The sequence below is a fragment of the Neolamprologus brichardi genome, chromosome 3, assembly GCF_056152115.1.
Source record: "Neolamprologus brichardi isolate AB-2024 chromosome 3, ASM5615211v1, whole genome shotgun sequence".
In the NCBI taxonomy this organism is placed as follows: Eukaryota; Metazoa; Chordata; class Actinopteri; order Cichliformes; family Cichlidae; genus Neolamprologus; species Neolamprologus brichardi.
Genome location: NC_142106.1, coordinates 29,303,438 through 29,320,832, shown reverse-complemented (window position 1 = coordinate 29,320,832; position 17,395 = coordinate 29,303,438). Strand labels below are relative to the sequence as shown.

The following is a 17,395-nucleotide window of genomic DNA, read 5'->3' as shown; positions in this document are numbered from 1 at the left end:
ACTCAAAATTAAATAAACAAACTCAAATCATTTTAACATAATAATTTGCCATCACAGCCACCTTCAGTTTACTTCAGTTCCTCCTTGTTTGTTTGTTTTTGCTTTGTATTCAAAAAGTGAAAGCATCCTCTCTTGGAGCATTTGGGACAAACCAGTTCTGGGTAGAGGAAGTACTGAAAACAAGGAAGAAGGAAGAAAAACAAAGAATGAAAAAGATGCTTATGGTTTTAAAGTTTGTTGATCTGTGAAATTCAAGAATGTGTCAGCACAACATCAATGACGAAAGGCTTACTATTCACAAGTGAAAAACAAATATAAAGAAATAAAACAAAGCTCTTAATCATAGACTCCACATGCATCATTTACCATTAATGAGTTCAATTACAAAAAAAGACTGAACAGGTATGGCTTGTTTGTTTTTTGAAAAAAAAAAACAAAACACAAGACTTCTGGAATAATTTGGATAGAAGGACAGAAGAGACTGAGGTGGAGGTGTTAGGCGCGCGACGTTTGATGAAATCCAAACCCAGCATATCAGCATAAACACGTCACAGCACCACACAGTGGTGGACCGGTGATGAGTTGGGCTTCTTTTACAAACACAAGAAATGGAAACTTTGCAGTTATTGAGTTGACAGTAAACACCTCTGTATGTCAAAGCACTCAAGAGTAAAGTTTGTGATGCCATCTGTCCAACAGTTAAAATGTGATAGAAATTGTGTCATGCAACAAGAAAATGAAGAAAAAAATGAATAGCTAGAAAAGAAAAAATCAAGGTGCTCTCATAGCGCTGTCAAAGTCGAGGCCTCAGCTGGCAAATGCTCTGGCATGACTTCAACAGCACTGTGCATAAACAATTCATGGCAAAATCTGGAATTTCAGTCATTATATTACATGTACATTTTCAAAAAATAATATTATTATCAGGTCAAACAAAATTTACTTGGTTTTACTTTAGTACACACCGTCGTATTTTTCTTAATGGTCATCTATTTCAATAAATAAACATTTGATCTTATTTATTTCGTTTGCATTTTATTCAAAATCATTACTTCATGTTTATAAAGAGAAACAACCATAATTTCAGAGCATTTTTTTATTATTTGAAGCCCTGGAAGAATACCAGGACTGGAAGATTGGCTACTAAAAAGACTGAAAGAAAAACTTAAATCTCAACAAGGAAACAGAATGAGTGACCTTGAAGTTATTTGTTTTAAGACTTTATAAATGCAAAGAGGAAACAAAATGTTGCTTACATTGTGTTTCCTTGTAAAATCTCCAGTTATCCACACCCCCAAATATTTCTTACAGCAGGTGAAACTAACCTGGAGAAGGGTAGGTCAAAAGCAACAAGACACACAACAGTTATCAAGCTCTGCTCTTTGCTGATTCACTTCAACCAACATGCCTGGTGAGTTATTTTAATGCTAAACTTCTGCAGATATAACATCTACATATTTTAGATAAATTGTTATTGGTTTCGATGGGCCCACACAGCCTGTTTAAAGAAATGACAAATCACTTTAGGTATTTGTGAAGCTTGAATCATTGAATTATTCTGTTAACCAGGTGACATCACCTTTTTGATCTGAGTAAATGCAGACTAATCCAAAATAAAAAGGCAAATTCCAGAATCAGCATAAAAACAGATTATTACTTGAATGTTTGTTTTTTGCATGCTCACACAGACTCGAGCTTTGAGTTTGTCTTTTCTCTCTTTGTGTGTATTTGTATTTGTGTTTCTGTGTGTATCATTAAGCAATACAATCTATGGAATGTATGATTAACTATTTCCTCTCTATGTAATATAGTAAATTAACTGATGTGACAATATGAATAAACAGTCCTGAATAAACTGAATAATGTTATTCTTGCTCATTTTGCTTTTTTAGTTCCATCCAAAAAAGGGAAAACAGCTCAGGCTCAAAAGTACCTCGAAGGTAACAACATCTTTGAGAAGTAATGAGTGTGACTCAGTTGTATTCCTTAAGTAACCAAGCTTGCTCTGTTACAACAGAGGAATAACTCAGAGTAGTCCAGGAGTGTCAAGTTTCTGACTTGTAACGTTTATCCTTCCTGTTTTCTTTTCCCTCCAATAACAGACGCAAATGTTGCTATTTATTTATTGTCTTCACTTCCTTTCAGTGGAAAAAATGTACAGGATTGTCCTGCTGGGAGACAGTGAAGCTGGGAAAAGGAGCCTAGAAAACAACATGTTTGGAGAAGATGCATTTGTAGTTAACAACACTGAATGCCAAACTAAGTCCAAATCTCTCCATGGAAGAAAGATTACCCTGATCAACACTCCTGATTTCTCAGACCCAGGTAGATCAGAGGAGGAGCTGAAGCCTGAAATACTGAGGTGTGTCACTGAGTGTACTCCGGGGCCTCATGCTTTTCTCATTGTGCTCAAAGTGGAGAAATCCACAGAGCAGCAGGAGCAGAAGGCTGTTATTGAGAAAATAAGCCAGTATTTCTCAGAGGAGGTTTTCAAATATGCTGCAGTTGTCTTTATTCAGGATGGCCCACAGTCAGATGAAATGAAGATCAAAAAGTTCATATATCAGAATAAATATCTGAATGATCTAATGAGGAAATGCACGAGCCGATACCACATCATTAATAAATACAACGGACAGGGTGACAAGATCAGCAACTAGTCCCAGGTTACAGAGCTGCTCAACACAATAGACCAGATAGTTGCAGAAAACAAAGATTGGCGCTACACCAGCAAGATGTTGCCACAAGGAGACACCCACAATAAGGCTAACAACAGCATCTCTGCAGACGCTCCAGACACAGGAAGAGCTGGAAGGCCAGCAGCAAATGTGGAATTAACAGTTAGAAGATCCTTAGGTGATGGTAGCGTACCAGAATGGGTAAAATGGGTAGAATGGGTAATAGAAAAAATATTAAATTTATTAGAGTGGATAAGAAATGATTGTGACTTGTGGATAATTGTTTTCATCGAGTTACTTCTGACATGGTATCTTCTCAAAGTACCATTTTTTGGGACCCTTCTGATAATTTTGCTGTTTGTGTTTCTTTTTGAGATTCGTGACATGATTTAATTACAACACCAGACAGAAATGTATGATCGTGTGACTGATTATTCAGCCTCTATGAGGTGTACTTACGATTATTAGATATATTTCTGCATTTGAGATTTTGCAAAATGTTATGGAATCATTATGATGTGTTGCACATCGCTCTCCATATCTTTCCATATATATGATATATGGAAAGTTTGTCAATATGTTTCTTTTACTTTACACAATGTAGATTAAACTTGGACTGTAACTTGCACTTTATTTGGTTTTTTGAGCGTCTTTTTGTTTTGTTTTTTAGGTGAACATTGACCTTGGGTGCTAACAATGAAGGTCAAATTCAAACGCTTAGTCAACCTTAGCCTATTAACAAACAGGCAGACAGAAAAGAAACAGAAAACGATTACATGCTCCCTCCTCTACAGGGGTGAATGAGGTAACGTTAATTTTTTTGTTAAAGGTTGCTTGTAGCATATGTGTGTATGACAGATGTTCGCATTATTGCTGGGTGACCAGTTTGCTGAGAAGCTGATATGAAACACATAAAGCTTTGAATGATAAACAAGAGCGTATCCAAGTGTGTGAACAGCAAAATATTTAAATCAGCAGTTAGGCTAACTGGCTAATCTACACTAATTTCACTTAAGTTTAAGTGATTATGTGCTACTTTTAAGCAATATGCAATACCCCTATAATAAAATAGGTAACATCTCATATTCTTATTAAAAGCAAAAAGAAGAGGCACTGCTGACTGATCATTCTCACAAAAACTACTCATAAGCCTATAAAATAATAACACATGAACCTGTAAGGACAGAGTTTTGCAGCTCTGCATGATGATAATACAGCTCTGGAGAAAAAAAAGTGACCAACTAAGAGGAAGAGACAACAAGATTGTTGTATTCTTTTTTAAGTCTCAATTCTATTTTGATTTCACTTGATTTAACTTTATGCATCAAGCAAAAATTTAATTATATGCAACATTCTCTGACTGGAAGAAATTTGTTTAACATTTAAACCTATTTTCTGCACATTCCAGCACATAATATATATATATATATATATATATATATATATATATATATATATATATATATATTGTTTACACTCACTCTTTCAAATAGATGCAAGTAAAACACAGCAGAAAATAAATAAAATCAAAGACTAGTGGTCCTGTTGCTCTATTTTCACCCGTAAAGCAGGAGTGGGGTAGGCGGAGGTTTACCCTGGTGCAGGTGTGCCGCGGCAGTCAGTGGAAGAATCCACATGTTTCTCTGTGAATTTCCGTGGTATGGAAATACATGGTAGCGCACTCTGTGCCTGCTTGGAAGTATAGGGGTTTTTTTTCGCTGTAAAAAGAAGTTTTCTTCCCACGCACAACGGACACTAATGTTTTTGTCACTTTTTACGGAATCAAACTCAAAATAAGGTCAGTACTTCCACGCTTTAAACGCTGCATGCTCATACTCTCTCCCGCACTCGATATATGATCCATTGTTGATCTGCACACAGCTGTTGCTGACGAACGTCGCACTCGCTTACGTCACTGTCATGAGAATTTCTCTCAAAAAATCACGGTTTTAGTAACGCAGTAACGCGGCGTTCCTACGGGAAAGTAACGGTAATCTAATTACTGTTTTTGCAATAGAAATCCCTTACTTTACTCGTTACTTGAAAAAGTAATCAGATTACAGTAATGCATTACTGCCCATCTCTGGTAATCAGTTCTATTTGTTTGTGTGTTTGTTAGTAGTTTAGCATCCAGAGATTTTAAGATCTTGTGTTCTAATTTTGTGTGAAGGTTGATACCAATAACAGCTCACGTTGATTTAATTTAGATGAACATCACGTCCAAGTCATACCAAATGTGATAATGAGCAAAGATTTTATGTTACCCACAATTTTTAATGGTCATCTTTAAACTGCATAAGAATATACTAGGCCTTGGGGGACATGAGTACCTAAGTTGAATAAGCATTTGACCTTGGCTTCATGTTTGAAGATCAAACTCATGTTGGAAAAAAAATAATCAAGAAATCATATTGAGTAAACATCTCATTTGAAAGGACATGAAAAGAGCTGTAAAACACATCTTGATCCTCTTTTATATTGCCACACCAACTGAAGGCTGTTCCTCCCAAAGTGCAAGGCAATATGTTTGTGTTGGCTGTCATAGTAGTCTAAGGAGCTTGGAAAGAAAGCAACTGGAAATCTTGTTGCTTTCTTTCCAAGCTCCTGGATGACTGAGAACCATCACAAGCAGCTGTACAACACCTTTTTATTTTTTTCCATGCAGTATGTCACCTCATGACATCACAATGGCGGTATTATAACAGGCTAAAGTTAACATGTTGAAATAAAATATTCATAAAATAAAGTTTTTGCCTTTTCCCTTTCACAGGATCTCCAAGTGCTCTTATTTATCATAAGTTATTTGCCTTTTTTTAATCTGCTGCCAGTCACTCATCCAAAATACATCTTTATCTGAGATTTCCTGTTTAAATAAAGATACATGTGTATTATGTTAAACTGCTTCAGAGAAGCTGCCACATTTAAGTTCTCAGAAGTGAATTTCATATATGTTTTATATGTTTTGTATTTTTGTATAAATACAACCCAAATGATTTGAACTAAAACCATCATACTTTGGACACTAGATGGCACCACCATCAAGCTCTCTTGTCAAAAATGCACTGCCTACATAAAAGGATCTGTTGCTGGAAGGATTTTTTTCTGTGAAAGAGACAAAATGCAAATTTATTAAACTGATTGCCTATTTTATCACTTAAAAAGAAAAAAAATGATACTAGCTGAATTTAAGTTTCAGATTTAATTTGAATTTTATTTTAATTGTCAAACATATCAGCCATATTTCCTTAATGATAATCATTAATCGCCAAATGTTTCTACCATTACAGCAGATAAATGTGTACATTTTAGCACAACTAGCATCGTTCCATTTGTTTGGTTTGTCCATTCGTACACAGTTTTCTAAGCCAATCTTGTCCATATTTCATCAGTATTATTGAACTTGACCCCTGACACAGACCAGTGCCATCTTCTGTTTTCTTGTCCAGAGATGCTGTACAGTCCAGTCCAGGCATTGTGAGGTTTTTCCACATACCTGTATGCCAAACAGCTGTATGTACAACACTAAGATGTTTTTCACAGAATAATTTCCTATTTAATTTCCCATGTATCTATCTGCTGCCTTACTGGTATTGTTATGGCTGTGTGCAGGCAGGCAGGAAGAGAGGACCCAAAATGCAGGACTCACGAAGGTAGTGATGGCCCACTTGAAGCTGACGCTCCGGGGAGTGTGTCAAAAAAAAATCACCACACTGCTTCAGAAGCACTGTGTCGAAGCTTGATTCGTTTGGCCAGAGTTACGTGATCAGTGACGTCTGAAGCTTCATTTAGAGCCTAACTGCTTCGGTGTCTGATTCAATGGTTTATAAGTAAGTGAATCATTCGCGGGATTTGTGGTGTTTTGATGGTGACAGATATATATTTATATATAAATATATATATATATATAAATCTATAAATATATTTTATTGTTTAATTAATCTGAAAATGTTAGTCTGCCAAATGTGCAGAAATTTAATCTATTTATTCTCTTTAGCTGATAGTTTGTGGGGCTCAGGTAGACTGTATAACTGCATCTCTACCAGCTTCTCTGCACTCCAGCCTCCTCTGTGCCATGTGAAGGGATTTTCCTTAAGGCAGGAGAAATGATCTCCACGAAAAGGAACAGGTTCGGCCATCGCACACTAGAACAAATTCTCTTCTTAAATAAAAATGAAAAAGGGTTACCTTAAATGCATCATGTTTTTAATTTGCAAGTTCATAAGCATTTTCCCTTTCCAGTTCACAATCAATTCTGCCCCCAGGTCAAAAATATGTATAGGAAAATTTCCCTAATATAATATTATTTATAAATATACCCGTCTAGCACTTGCACAAGTGCATGGAGGCAGGACCTCACAGCAGAAGCATACTTCATAATGTGTTGTACATTATTATATGTATATTATATGTAATGTGGTATTTTTCAATTATTATATTTACCAACATCAAGAAGTCACAAGCAAAGAAAGACCACACCATGGTGCATGTTTGAACAAGGAGAGTTTACTGGTCAAGATTATTTATTAAACAACTAAACCACATTCTTTTAACCCCCCCAAAATACACGTTCAAAGCAACACAACGGAGGCCCAATATCAGACAGAATTCCACTCTGCAGAGTGGAATTCTGTCTGATATGTCTCTACATGTAGAGTGAGCAGTCATAATGAAGCGGTAGGTTTTATTTTGTGGATTCAAGCTGCTCTTCATATTTTTGGCCACCAGATGTCACCAGAGAGGACTGTGTTGAAAAGCTTCGAGTAATGAACCGTTTTTCAATACAAGCTTCAGTGCTTCAGAAAGCTTCATTTGGCCATCACTACACAGAGGCAAACGTAACTCAAAAATACTCAGCTTTATTGCTGAAAAGCAACTGAACAAAAAAATTAACTAAACTGAAAGTACACAACAAAATAAACAGGCAGGCTGCCAAACAGAAAACACAGTGAAAGTGAGGGTGCGCAGACGTTAACGACACGACAGAGAGCAAAGGAAACACAGGGCTTATATACACAGGGGAGTAATCAGGGAATGGGACACAGGAGGGAGAGACAGCTGGGAGAGATTAGGGCTAACGAGACAGGAGAGAAGTAAAACTGAACACACTGACATCAGACATGAACCTTCAAAGTAAAACAGCAAACGAGAAACAATTTACAAAGATGCAAATTTGACACTGAACTAAATCTAGAATAAAAATCAAAATAGAACCAGAACATGAATCATAATACAGAAAGATACCAAAATATAAGAAACTGAAAAAGCTGGGTCAAAATGACCCAGAACCGTGACAGGTACTCACTAAAGTGTGTTTAGTGTGTTTTATTCAGCCAAACAGCATTTTTCTATGCCACAGCCATTTTCTAGCTAACATGCACACTCCGATGAACATATCGGAGAGCAACTTGGCATGTTTCATGTGCAGTCTGCAGCAGCCACAGATTGAAACACCAACTTTCCGATTACCTGCTCTACTTCCTGAACTACAGCCACCAATAACTAACCTATGATTAATGTTATTTGTCCACAACTGAAACTCAGCACTGTGACTGCTTCAGTCATTGTACTTGTATAATTGCCAAATAGTTTGACCTTACCCAGAAACAAGTTACTCCACCCTAAAACGTGGTATTAGCATTCGGCTGTCATCTTTTCACTGTGACCCATATTCTATGAATCAGGATTCATAGGTAGCCAGTAAAACATGTCATAACTTTTTTTCAATTAAAAAACAAAAACACCACGTCCAAAGGGACAGAATCAGCTTTTTACCTGGATGATTAAGCATGCATCAAGATAATTTTTAATCAATTTTCTGTTGCATATTGATGCCAGGTTTATCTTCTAGTTATCCCTCGTTCTGTGTAAAAATAGGTGTCTGAAATAACCATATTTTAACACTCAGAAATGCTGTAAAATGGATAAACAGTGCTGGTATTGACATGTTCTAGATTGACATATCATGACAAAGTTTTTAAAAATACAGGATCACAATAACAGTTATCAGCTGGTTTCAAAAAGATTGGATTTGATGCAATCATTGCTTTTTAATAACTGAACTTCATGCACTGCAATGCATGTGTTAGTAAACCTTTAAGAATTCACTTCTTGGCATACTTCATGCATACTTCATGCGTTTCACCTCTCATCCGAGAAGCTTCTTCAGTTCTAAAGTCAAATGGTGGAGAGTCCCAGATATAAACCTAGTGGGAGTTTCCCCCCACAGAGGGACAAAAGGACCCCCTGATGATCCTCTAATCGCCTGAGCCAAGGTGTGAAACTGGGTCTGGGTCCCAATCAGCCAGAGTTTTGGGTGAGCTCATTGTGAAACCTGGCCCCACCTTATCATGCGAATTCCTGAGGTCAGATGGCCCAGGGTGTGAGTGGTTTAAATCTGGGACTCCCCACCATTTGACCTTAGAACTGTAGAAGCTTCTCGGATGAGAGGTGAAACGCATGAAGTATGCATGCGTTTCACTTAAAGAAGTCCATACGCTTTTCTTTGCAAGCTCCTTTGACTCTGTTTTTGTTATATAACCATATTTATATGTGCACAATAGTTCTTTCGCACAGTTGGCCAACTGTAGAACCACACTATGAGGTAAGCTCATACTTAGTTTGCTGCTGATAAACAAGTCCAACAGGTACAGAAACAAAACAAAAGGCGCAGTCACAACGTTCACAGGATCTAAGTAATCGTGTGTCTCTCCGCTGATTTTGCTTTCTTCCAAAAACATGGAAGGTAAGTCACACTTAATACCATGTCTTCTGTTTTGATAAATAACAGAAATGTGGGATCACAAAGGAAGAAACTTCTCTCCACCAAACCAAAATTTATTGGTTTAGTCAGTCAAGGTTATCTACTCCACTGAATACCTAAAGTAATTGTATAAATGACCTAATATATTGAAGGGTGTAATATTATAGCAGAAAATTACAGAGCATATGCTTTCAGCTACTTTCTACAGCTAAGTACTTACTGATTTTTAATCCTTGGGACATTTTACTTTTACTTTAAACAAAGCAGACTGGACCATCATTTTTCAGTTAAAGCTTGTATATGTTGTCATAAAGGTTTTATTTCACTGTACTGTAAGTTTTTGATTTTTTTGTTTTAGACAGTGTAATATATAAATAACGGGCAATGAATCATTACTGTTTTATAGACTCAGCAAGAAGAATTGTGGTCCTGGGAAAAACTGGAGCTGGAAAGAGTCTTACCAACATCCTGCGTGGAGAGCCTGCATTTAATATAAATCATTACGCCTCATCTGGAACAAGGGAATGCCAGTCAAAGATTATATCTATCAGTGGAAAAACCATATTATTTATTGACACTCCTGGATTTTTTGACACAGACAGATCTGAGCAGGACATGAAGTCTGAAATAGTGAGGTGTATCACAGAATGTGCTCCTGGTCCTCATGCTTTTCTCATTGTGCTTAAAATGGAGAAATACACAGAGCATGAAAAGGGTGTGATAGACAAAATGAACCAGTGTTTCTCAGATGAAGCGCTCAGATTTGCCACAGTACTCTTTACTCATGGTGACCAGTTTCCTGAGGGAATGAAGATCGAAGAGTTTGTTAAACAAAACAACGATCTGAGGGATCTGATCAAGAAGTGTGGGAATCGCTGCCACGTCATTGATAACAAATACTGGAAGAGCAACCAAGGAGATGAATACAGGACCAAGCAATACCAGCTGACAGAATTACTCAAAAAGATTAACACGATTATTGATGCAAACAGAGGAGGCTACTTCACCAATGAGATGCTGCAAGGAGTGAAGAGAGATATTCAACAAGAGGAAGCCTGCATCAAACGATCTTTTCCAGATATTACAGAAGAAGAAACTGCAACAAAGGCAAAAAATGCTGTGTTTGATATGCTGTTAAAAGCTGCAGGAGTTAAAACTGGAGCTCTACTGGGTTCATTCCTAGGAGGGGAGACACAATTAGTGAAAGAAGAAATAAGTGTAGGTTCAGCAGCAGGAGCAGCTGAAGTGAAAGGAATACTTCCAGACGCAGCAGCAACAATTTCGGGTACCTCTTTTTCAGTCAAACATTTCTTTCAGCCTCAAGTGTTTATCAGTGATATATGTGACAAAATTATATTCAGTAACCAAGATTTAAATACTCACACAAACACACACACACACAAAGAGAGAGAGAGAGTATGCATAGTACACAAACGGCAACCAAACATCCATCATAATTTGTCATACAATGAGAACAGGACAAATCAACAATTGACAACGACTAATTAATATTCACCACCTGACGGCATGTAGTATCCTGTCATGCCATTGTGATCAGATGTTTAAAAACAACAATCTAAGTTTTGAATTTGACACTATGATGGTAAAAATTATTTCAGTAGTATCCAATCAAATCATGATGGCCTTAAACTGAAGGATTATTAAAAGCCATTATTAAAATAAAAAAATAAAAAATAAACCTCAACCTCTTGGGGGAACCTTCTGTTTGGTGTGGAGAAAAAAACAAAAACAAATCAAGCGCTGACTGATACCATTTTATTATTGTTATCAAAAATTGGGGTGTACAGGTGAACCCAAATGCAGGACAAGGTGACTTAAATAAAAGCAAGCTTTAATATAACAGCCCAAAATAATAGAGGGTCCAAACGTATTTTTTAAAAAAGTCCAGAAAGAAGAAGAAATAAACTAGATATTATATATAATATAACAGATATTATGAAGAAACTAGAAATTAATTAGTCAAATTATTTAACTCAGGGCAGGACATGAGGGAGTTTACACAAACAGTTTGAGAAAACTGGGGAGGAGCTAGGAGTATTTAAACTGGGGATGAGAAAACAGGTGAAAACAAAAAGGGCAAGTAAAAAAAAACAAACTCAAGGCTTACAAAAATATTTCTACTGTAACACAGAAGCTAACCAAAAGAGAAATACTCAACAGAGAGGCAAAAATACTTGTGCATGGCAACTCAAATACAGGGAGAAAAAATTCAGGCAACTGTCAGGGAACCATGATTCCTGTTTATAAAAATATAGACATGAAGAAAAACACGGGATTTCGCCTTTATAGACTATTTGTGTATGTGTAGCAATGCTGTACTTTTAGTTTTTAGTTTAGTTTCTTTTTTTTTTAATCTTTATTCATACAGGAATTCCCATTGAGACCCAATGTCTCATTTGCATTGATTCTCCAAATGAGTATGACTGCTGTATGATTGATAAGATAATCCACTTGTACAGAGCAAGACAAACAACTGACATTTAATCATTACTGTCTTATAGTGCCACAAAGAAGGATTGTGCTCCTGGGAAAGGTTGGAGTTGGAAAGAGCAGTACTGCCAACACCCTGTGTGGAGAGCCTGTGTTTAAAGTAAATCATAATCCATGGTCTGGAAGAAGGGAATGTCAGTCAAAGTATATGAATATCAGTGGAAGATCCATATTGTGTATTGACACTCCTGGATTTTATCACGCAGACAGATCTGAGGAGGACATGAAGTCTGAAATGGTGAGGTGTATCACAGAATGTGCTCCTGGTCCTCATGTTTTTCTCATTGTGCTCAAAGTGGAGAAATACACAGAGCATGACAAGGGTGTGATAGAGAAAATTAATCAATATTTCTCAGATGAAGTATTTAGATTTGCCACAGTACTCTTTACTCATGGTGACCAGCTTCCTGAGGGAATGAAGATCGAAGAGTTTGTTAATAAAAGTGAAGCTCTGAGCGATCTGATCAAGAAGTGTGGCGGCCGCTGCCACGTCATTGATAACAAATACTGGAAGAACAACCAGGGAGATGAATACAGGAACAACCAGTATCAGGTGGCAGAATTACTCAAAACCATTGACAAGATTATTGAGGCAAACAAAGGAGGCTACTTCACCAATGACATGCTGCAAGAACTGAAGAGAGATATTCAACAAGAGGAAGGCTGCATCACACTGTAAAATCTAATTAGTTCCCAGAACTCAAAAAAAATTGAGGAAACTCGTTGCCTCAAAAAAAATGAGTAAAGCTTAGCTAAAAATGACTAAATTAGGACAACTTATTTATTTTGAGTACTCTGTACAAGCTCATTTGTTCCCAGAACTCAAACAAATTGGATCAAGTTTACATAAGATGACCAAGTTAAGGCAACTTACTCATTTTGAGTACACTGTCTTGTTAGTTCCCAGAATTCAAAAAAATTAAGGAAACTCGTTGCCTCAAAAAAACTAAGTAAAGCTTACTTAAGATGACTGTTAGGACAACTTACACATTGCAAGTCTGCAGTATTAAGAATAACTTGATATTTCTGACTGTACAATACTAATTGTTTACTTACTGACAAACATTTCAAGTTCAACTAAATGAAAAAACAATTTGTGGTAACCTGAATATGATTAAAAATAATTAACAACACTTTTTGTAATGATGTTAAAATGAGCCCAACTTTTATTTTCAAACACAACAAAGTATAACAGCCAACATACTGGACACTGTTCTGCTGAACAACAAACAATTATATTGCCATCACTGTTATAATCTTACAATGAAACAAAGTCTCAGATGTAATTATTCTGAAAATAAGTTTAGGCATACCACAAGTTTGTTTTGTACTTACATTACTTATATAATCAAAATAAAATATTTGTTGTTCTGTCACAAGTGCAGTCTCTGATTTAAACAACACGTTTGTTTTGCATTCCAACACATGAGCTGGAATGTTGTATTATTTTAAGGATGGCTTGTTTCCAGTCCAGGCATTACTGCCTGAATGACTGTCATGGATCGAGGTGATCCAAATGTAGGTGCAGAAGAAAGTCTTTAACTTCCCTTAAGCAGTGGATGTGGGTTGGAGATGCAATGAGCTTGAACCTGCAGGCGACCATCTTCACTGACCACACCATCGGTGACGGAGGACTCATCTCCCCTGGTGTCCTGCAAGCAAACAATCATATTATTTGGAACATGAACTTAATTGCTTTCTTAAAACATTTTTTTCTGCATTTGGTATAAAACAGACTCTAATTTGGACAATCTCAGGCTCCCTCCCCACCGGAGAGGTGACATTCAATGTCCCAATTGTCAGTCTGGATAGCCGTGGCCACCACTCAACACACAATAATGTCATGAAAGCATCATTTTAAAAAGGGCCATGCAAACATGGCCAATAACTTTCATTCTAATGATGTGCAAAATGATTTGGCCACAAAACTAATTTTGCTGTTAGAAAACTTGCAGACTTCACTATTTACAGTGTAGACCCTCTAAACTAAGTTTGGGGGATGTGATCTTTCAAGAAATGCAGACAAACTGTTGTTGTTTGTTTACTTACAGAGCATGTCTTGTAGAATTAACTGGAGTCACCAGCAACAGCATCGTGCAGTCATATCTCAAGTCTAATAACAGAAGACAGGAAAAGATCAGTGAAGAAACAACTTCCCCAAACCAAAGCACACATAAAACAATAAGTAAAACAGGCTGATCTAAAGTATGATTAAAGTTCAGCCTGATTAATATAAATATAACTGACTAATTGTTAATATATTGGAAAAACAAAATACTTACCACTGAGTTGATGTCTTTCTGTCCAAAAGCAGGAGTGCTGGTCCCGAGCCTCTAGGACAGTAAGAAGCAAGCAGAGGGAGAAAAAGCAGAACATTTTTCAGAAACCGATTTGATCCTTAATGGCTGTGCAATCATTGTAACATAGAGTTTGCTTATGTTGTTAAATAAAGGCTAGATTTGACATTAATAGATGTCACAGATGTTCAAAAGCTGCCACAAAGCATGAAAAAAAATGGACGTCTCCGAAAACTTCGGTGCATTTTTGCAAATATGTGATGTCTTGATAAATCGAGCAGATATTTGAACTTTACACAGCTACATTCTGGCCTGAAAATATCTTAAAAGTTTATTTTGTGACCCAGAAAAAGTAATACGTTTTTAGCCGCGCTTCTCCGCCATTGCCACGCTTACAAGTACACAGGCTCCAACACTGCAGCAACAAAGGCGATCCTCCTTTTCCCCAGACTACCCTTTCTGGGTCACAAAATAATCTTTTAAGATATTTTCAGCCGAGAGTGTAGCTATGTAATGCTCAAATATCTACTTAATTTATCAAAATATCACATATTTGCAAAAGTGCTTCCACGTTTTCAGAGAGCTCTGTTATCCACCAGCGCCATAGCTGACCGGGAGGTCAAGGCTTGATAGAGACCGCGTGTCACGGGTGTGGAACGGACTCAGGCGCAGACGGAGGTAGCACGGTTCAACGACACTTTATTAATCACACTGGTGCGCTATATACACATGAAGGGGTGGGGGAAAACACCAGGGTCCCGGGGATCAACAGGCTGGAGAGACACACTTCTTCGCACTCGCTCTGCTCCTCGTCCAAACAGTCTCCACACAAGCAGCTCACTCTCACTCACGGGGTCCAGGGGTCACAGAAGGGCTGATCCAGGTAAACCTATTTACACAGACGAGGGTAAGTCGAAGGCAAACATGGGAACAGTAGAATCGCAAAGAAGCCAGGCAATACTAACGAGAGTTACTCAATATTCCAGCGACGAACAGCTCAGAGCCCCAGCCTTAAGAAGAGCCAGAGAACTGCAATCGCTCGAGATCAGCTGCAGGTGCGTGGGCCAAGGGCAGGAGCCCAATCAGAGCTCCGCCCAGGCAGACAGGTAGGAGAGAGAGAGAGCGAGAGAAAAAACAACAACACTTGTGGCCACACTGGGCTGGCTGGGGAGGCACAGGGACCATGACACCGCGAGCACAGCTAACTCCTGGCATATTGTTTTCAACCGGTCTTTTGCTACTCAGGTTAAACATGATATATATAATTAGTTAGTTAGTTAGTTAGTTATGGCTATGGATTGAAAATACCCCCCACACCCCACCACACCCCTAACGGCTGCACCTCCCGAAGAATTTTGTCTGGGCTCTGTTAAGGGTTCAATATTGAGGAGAGGTGCAGGAGGTAATCCAGGAATAACAACACTGATCCAGCCAGGTGCAATCAAACGATGATTTTAATGAAGTACACGCGTGGGAAGATCACCACCATACACAGACAGCAACTGATCTTCGACTTACAGAGCATAGGCAGGTGTTTTATACCTTTGAGGGCTTAAATTTAATGACGCCCCAAAAACGTCACTGGAATACAGTTTATACATAGATAGGATTCATAATCACAATGACTCTTAACACAATTAAAAATAACACTGTCTCCGTCTCCACGACAGATGTTTCCTGTCAGCCATCTGACTTTCACTTCTCGTCTGGAAACCAAACTGTTCCTCTTTTTGCAGAGACAGCTAGAAACTATTCCTCTTTCACAGAGACAATTTTAGAGTTACAGGCAAACATGATTAACCTCTCACCTATAAATGACTCTATCTACTGTGTGTTTGTGTGTGTGTGTGTCAGCATGAGATGCACTCAGTTTCACCTTTCACCTCACGCACTAACACTCACAGTCAAACAGAGGCCACTCTCCAATGTGTTAGCAGTTTACTAAAACTATATGTGTACTATGTTGAGTAAATGTCTTAATCAAATGATACTACTTAAAACCTCATAAAAGAATATGAACCAATAAAGATAATAAAGAATAACCAGATATATGTGTTTTGTAAGCATGCGCCCCTTTATGCTCCAAGCCTCCCCCAATATATCAACTGAGACGTCGCGCTCAGTGAAGCTTATAACCTTCAATAGACTGAGCCACAACTCTTTAATAAGCACCAAAATGCAATGTGTAAAAATAGTTAGAACTGTACCTGGAATACAAGGTTAGTAGGATAACCATATGCATAAACATTTTAAGGCCATCTTAAAGCTATCTGTTACATTGTTAAGGCAATGATTATACTGCAGATTATATTGTGCTGGTAAAATACTTTTGTTCAACCCCACAATTCCCCCTTTCGACCTCTGGCAAACCAGAGGTCGACATACATGTGGTTGCTCATACCTCGGCCTCCTCAAATACTTCCACATCCCTCACCGGCATCATGGACATTGGGGCCACCGCCCCAGGGTCCACTGCCCTCGTAATCACCTTCTCTAACAAACTTCGGACACAAGGGATGAGACAGCAAACACAGGTCACCAAAATACCCACCATAACAGCTAGAGAAAGCATGAATGAAAGTGCAAGCCCCTTCCACCGTCCGAACACAGAGGTTACCCAGCTCTCCAGCTTGTTGTCAATTCCCGAGTGCTCATGCATGGTCTTTGAGAGACTCTTCAGCCCTTCCAAAGCTCGCGTCACCGAGCCATCTGGAGCAGTGTTATTCGGAATAAAAGTACAACACTGGTCACCAAACATAGCACAAACGCCCCCTTTCTCTGCCAGCAACATATCAAGGGCCATTCTATTTTGTATTCCCAACAATGAGGTCGGACCCATCTGCTCCGCTAACCCTTCTATCCCGTCTCTGGTATGGTTAGAGAGCCTCAGCAAATTATAGTGAACCTAATTAATTCTGTCTACATTCTTGTTTGGGGTCACTGGAAAGAGAGCCGAGATTATCGGAAGATTCTCAAATCCGGCTGCTACTTGATCTGCAAGTTTATATTCACTGGGAACTCCCCTGGGGACCCCTATTGAGCCGATCCAGGTCGGAGAGTTCAGCCTAGGGTCATAAGCGTGCATTCGCTCAGTCCCGCTTCCGGACAGGATATGCCTCTTTCGCCTAGCTGCCAATATGCGTATGTTG

General features: G+C 38.2%; 1 protein-coding gene and 1 pseudogene across 1 annotated transcript; both read left to right on the top strand.

Moving 5' to 3' along the window:
* The first annotated feature begins 1,909 nt into the window (after positions 1-1,909).
* On the top strand, positions 1,910-3,372 carry LOC102795442 (GTPase IMAP family member 4-like; annotated as a pseudogene).
* A 6,450-nt stretch (positions 3,373-9,822) lies between these two features.
* Positions 9,823-12,628, top strand: LOC102795162 (GTPase IMAP family member 8-like). The gene is made up of 2 exons (XM_087838262.1): positions 9,823-10,771; positions 11,961-12,628. Exons 1-2 carry the CDS (start codon positions 9,823-9,825, stop codon positions 12,626-12,628), a joined length of 1,617 nt encoding a protein of 538 aa, XP_087694388.1.
* The last annotated feature ends 4,767 nt before the right edge of the window (positions 12,629-17,395 follow it).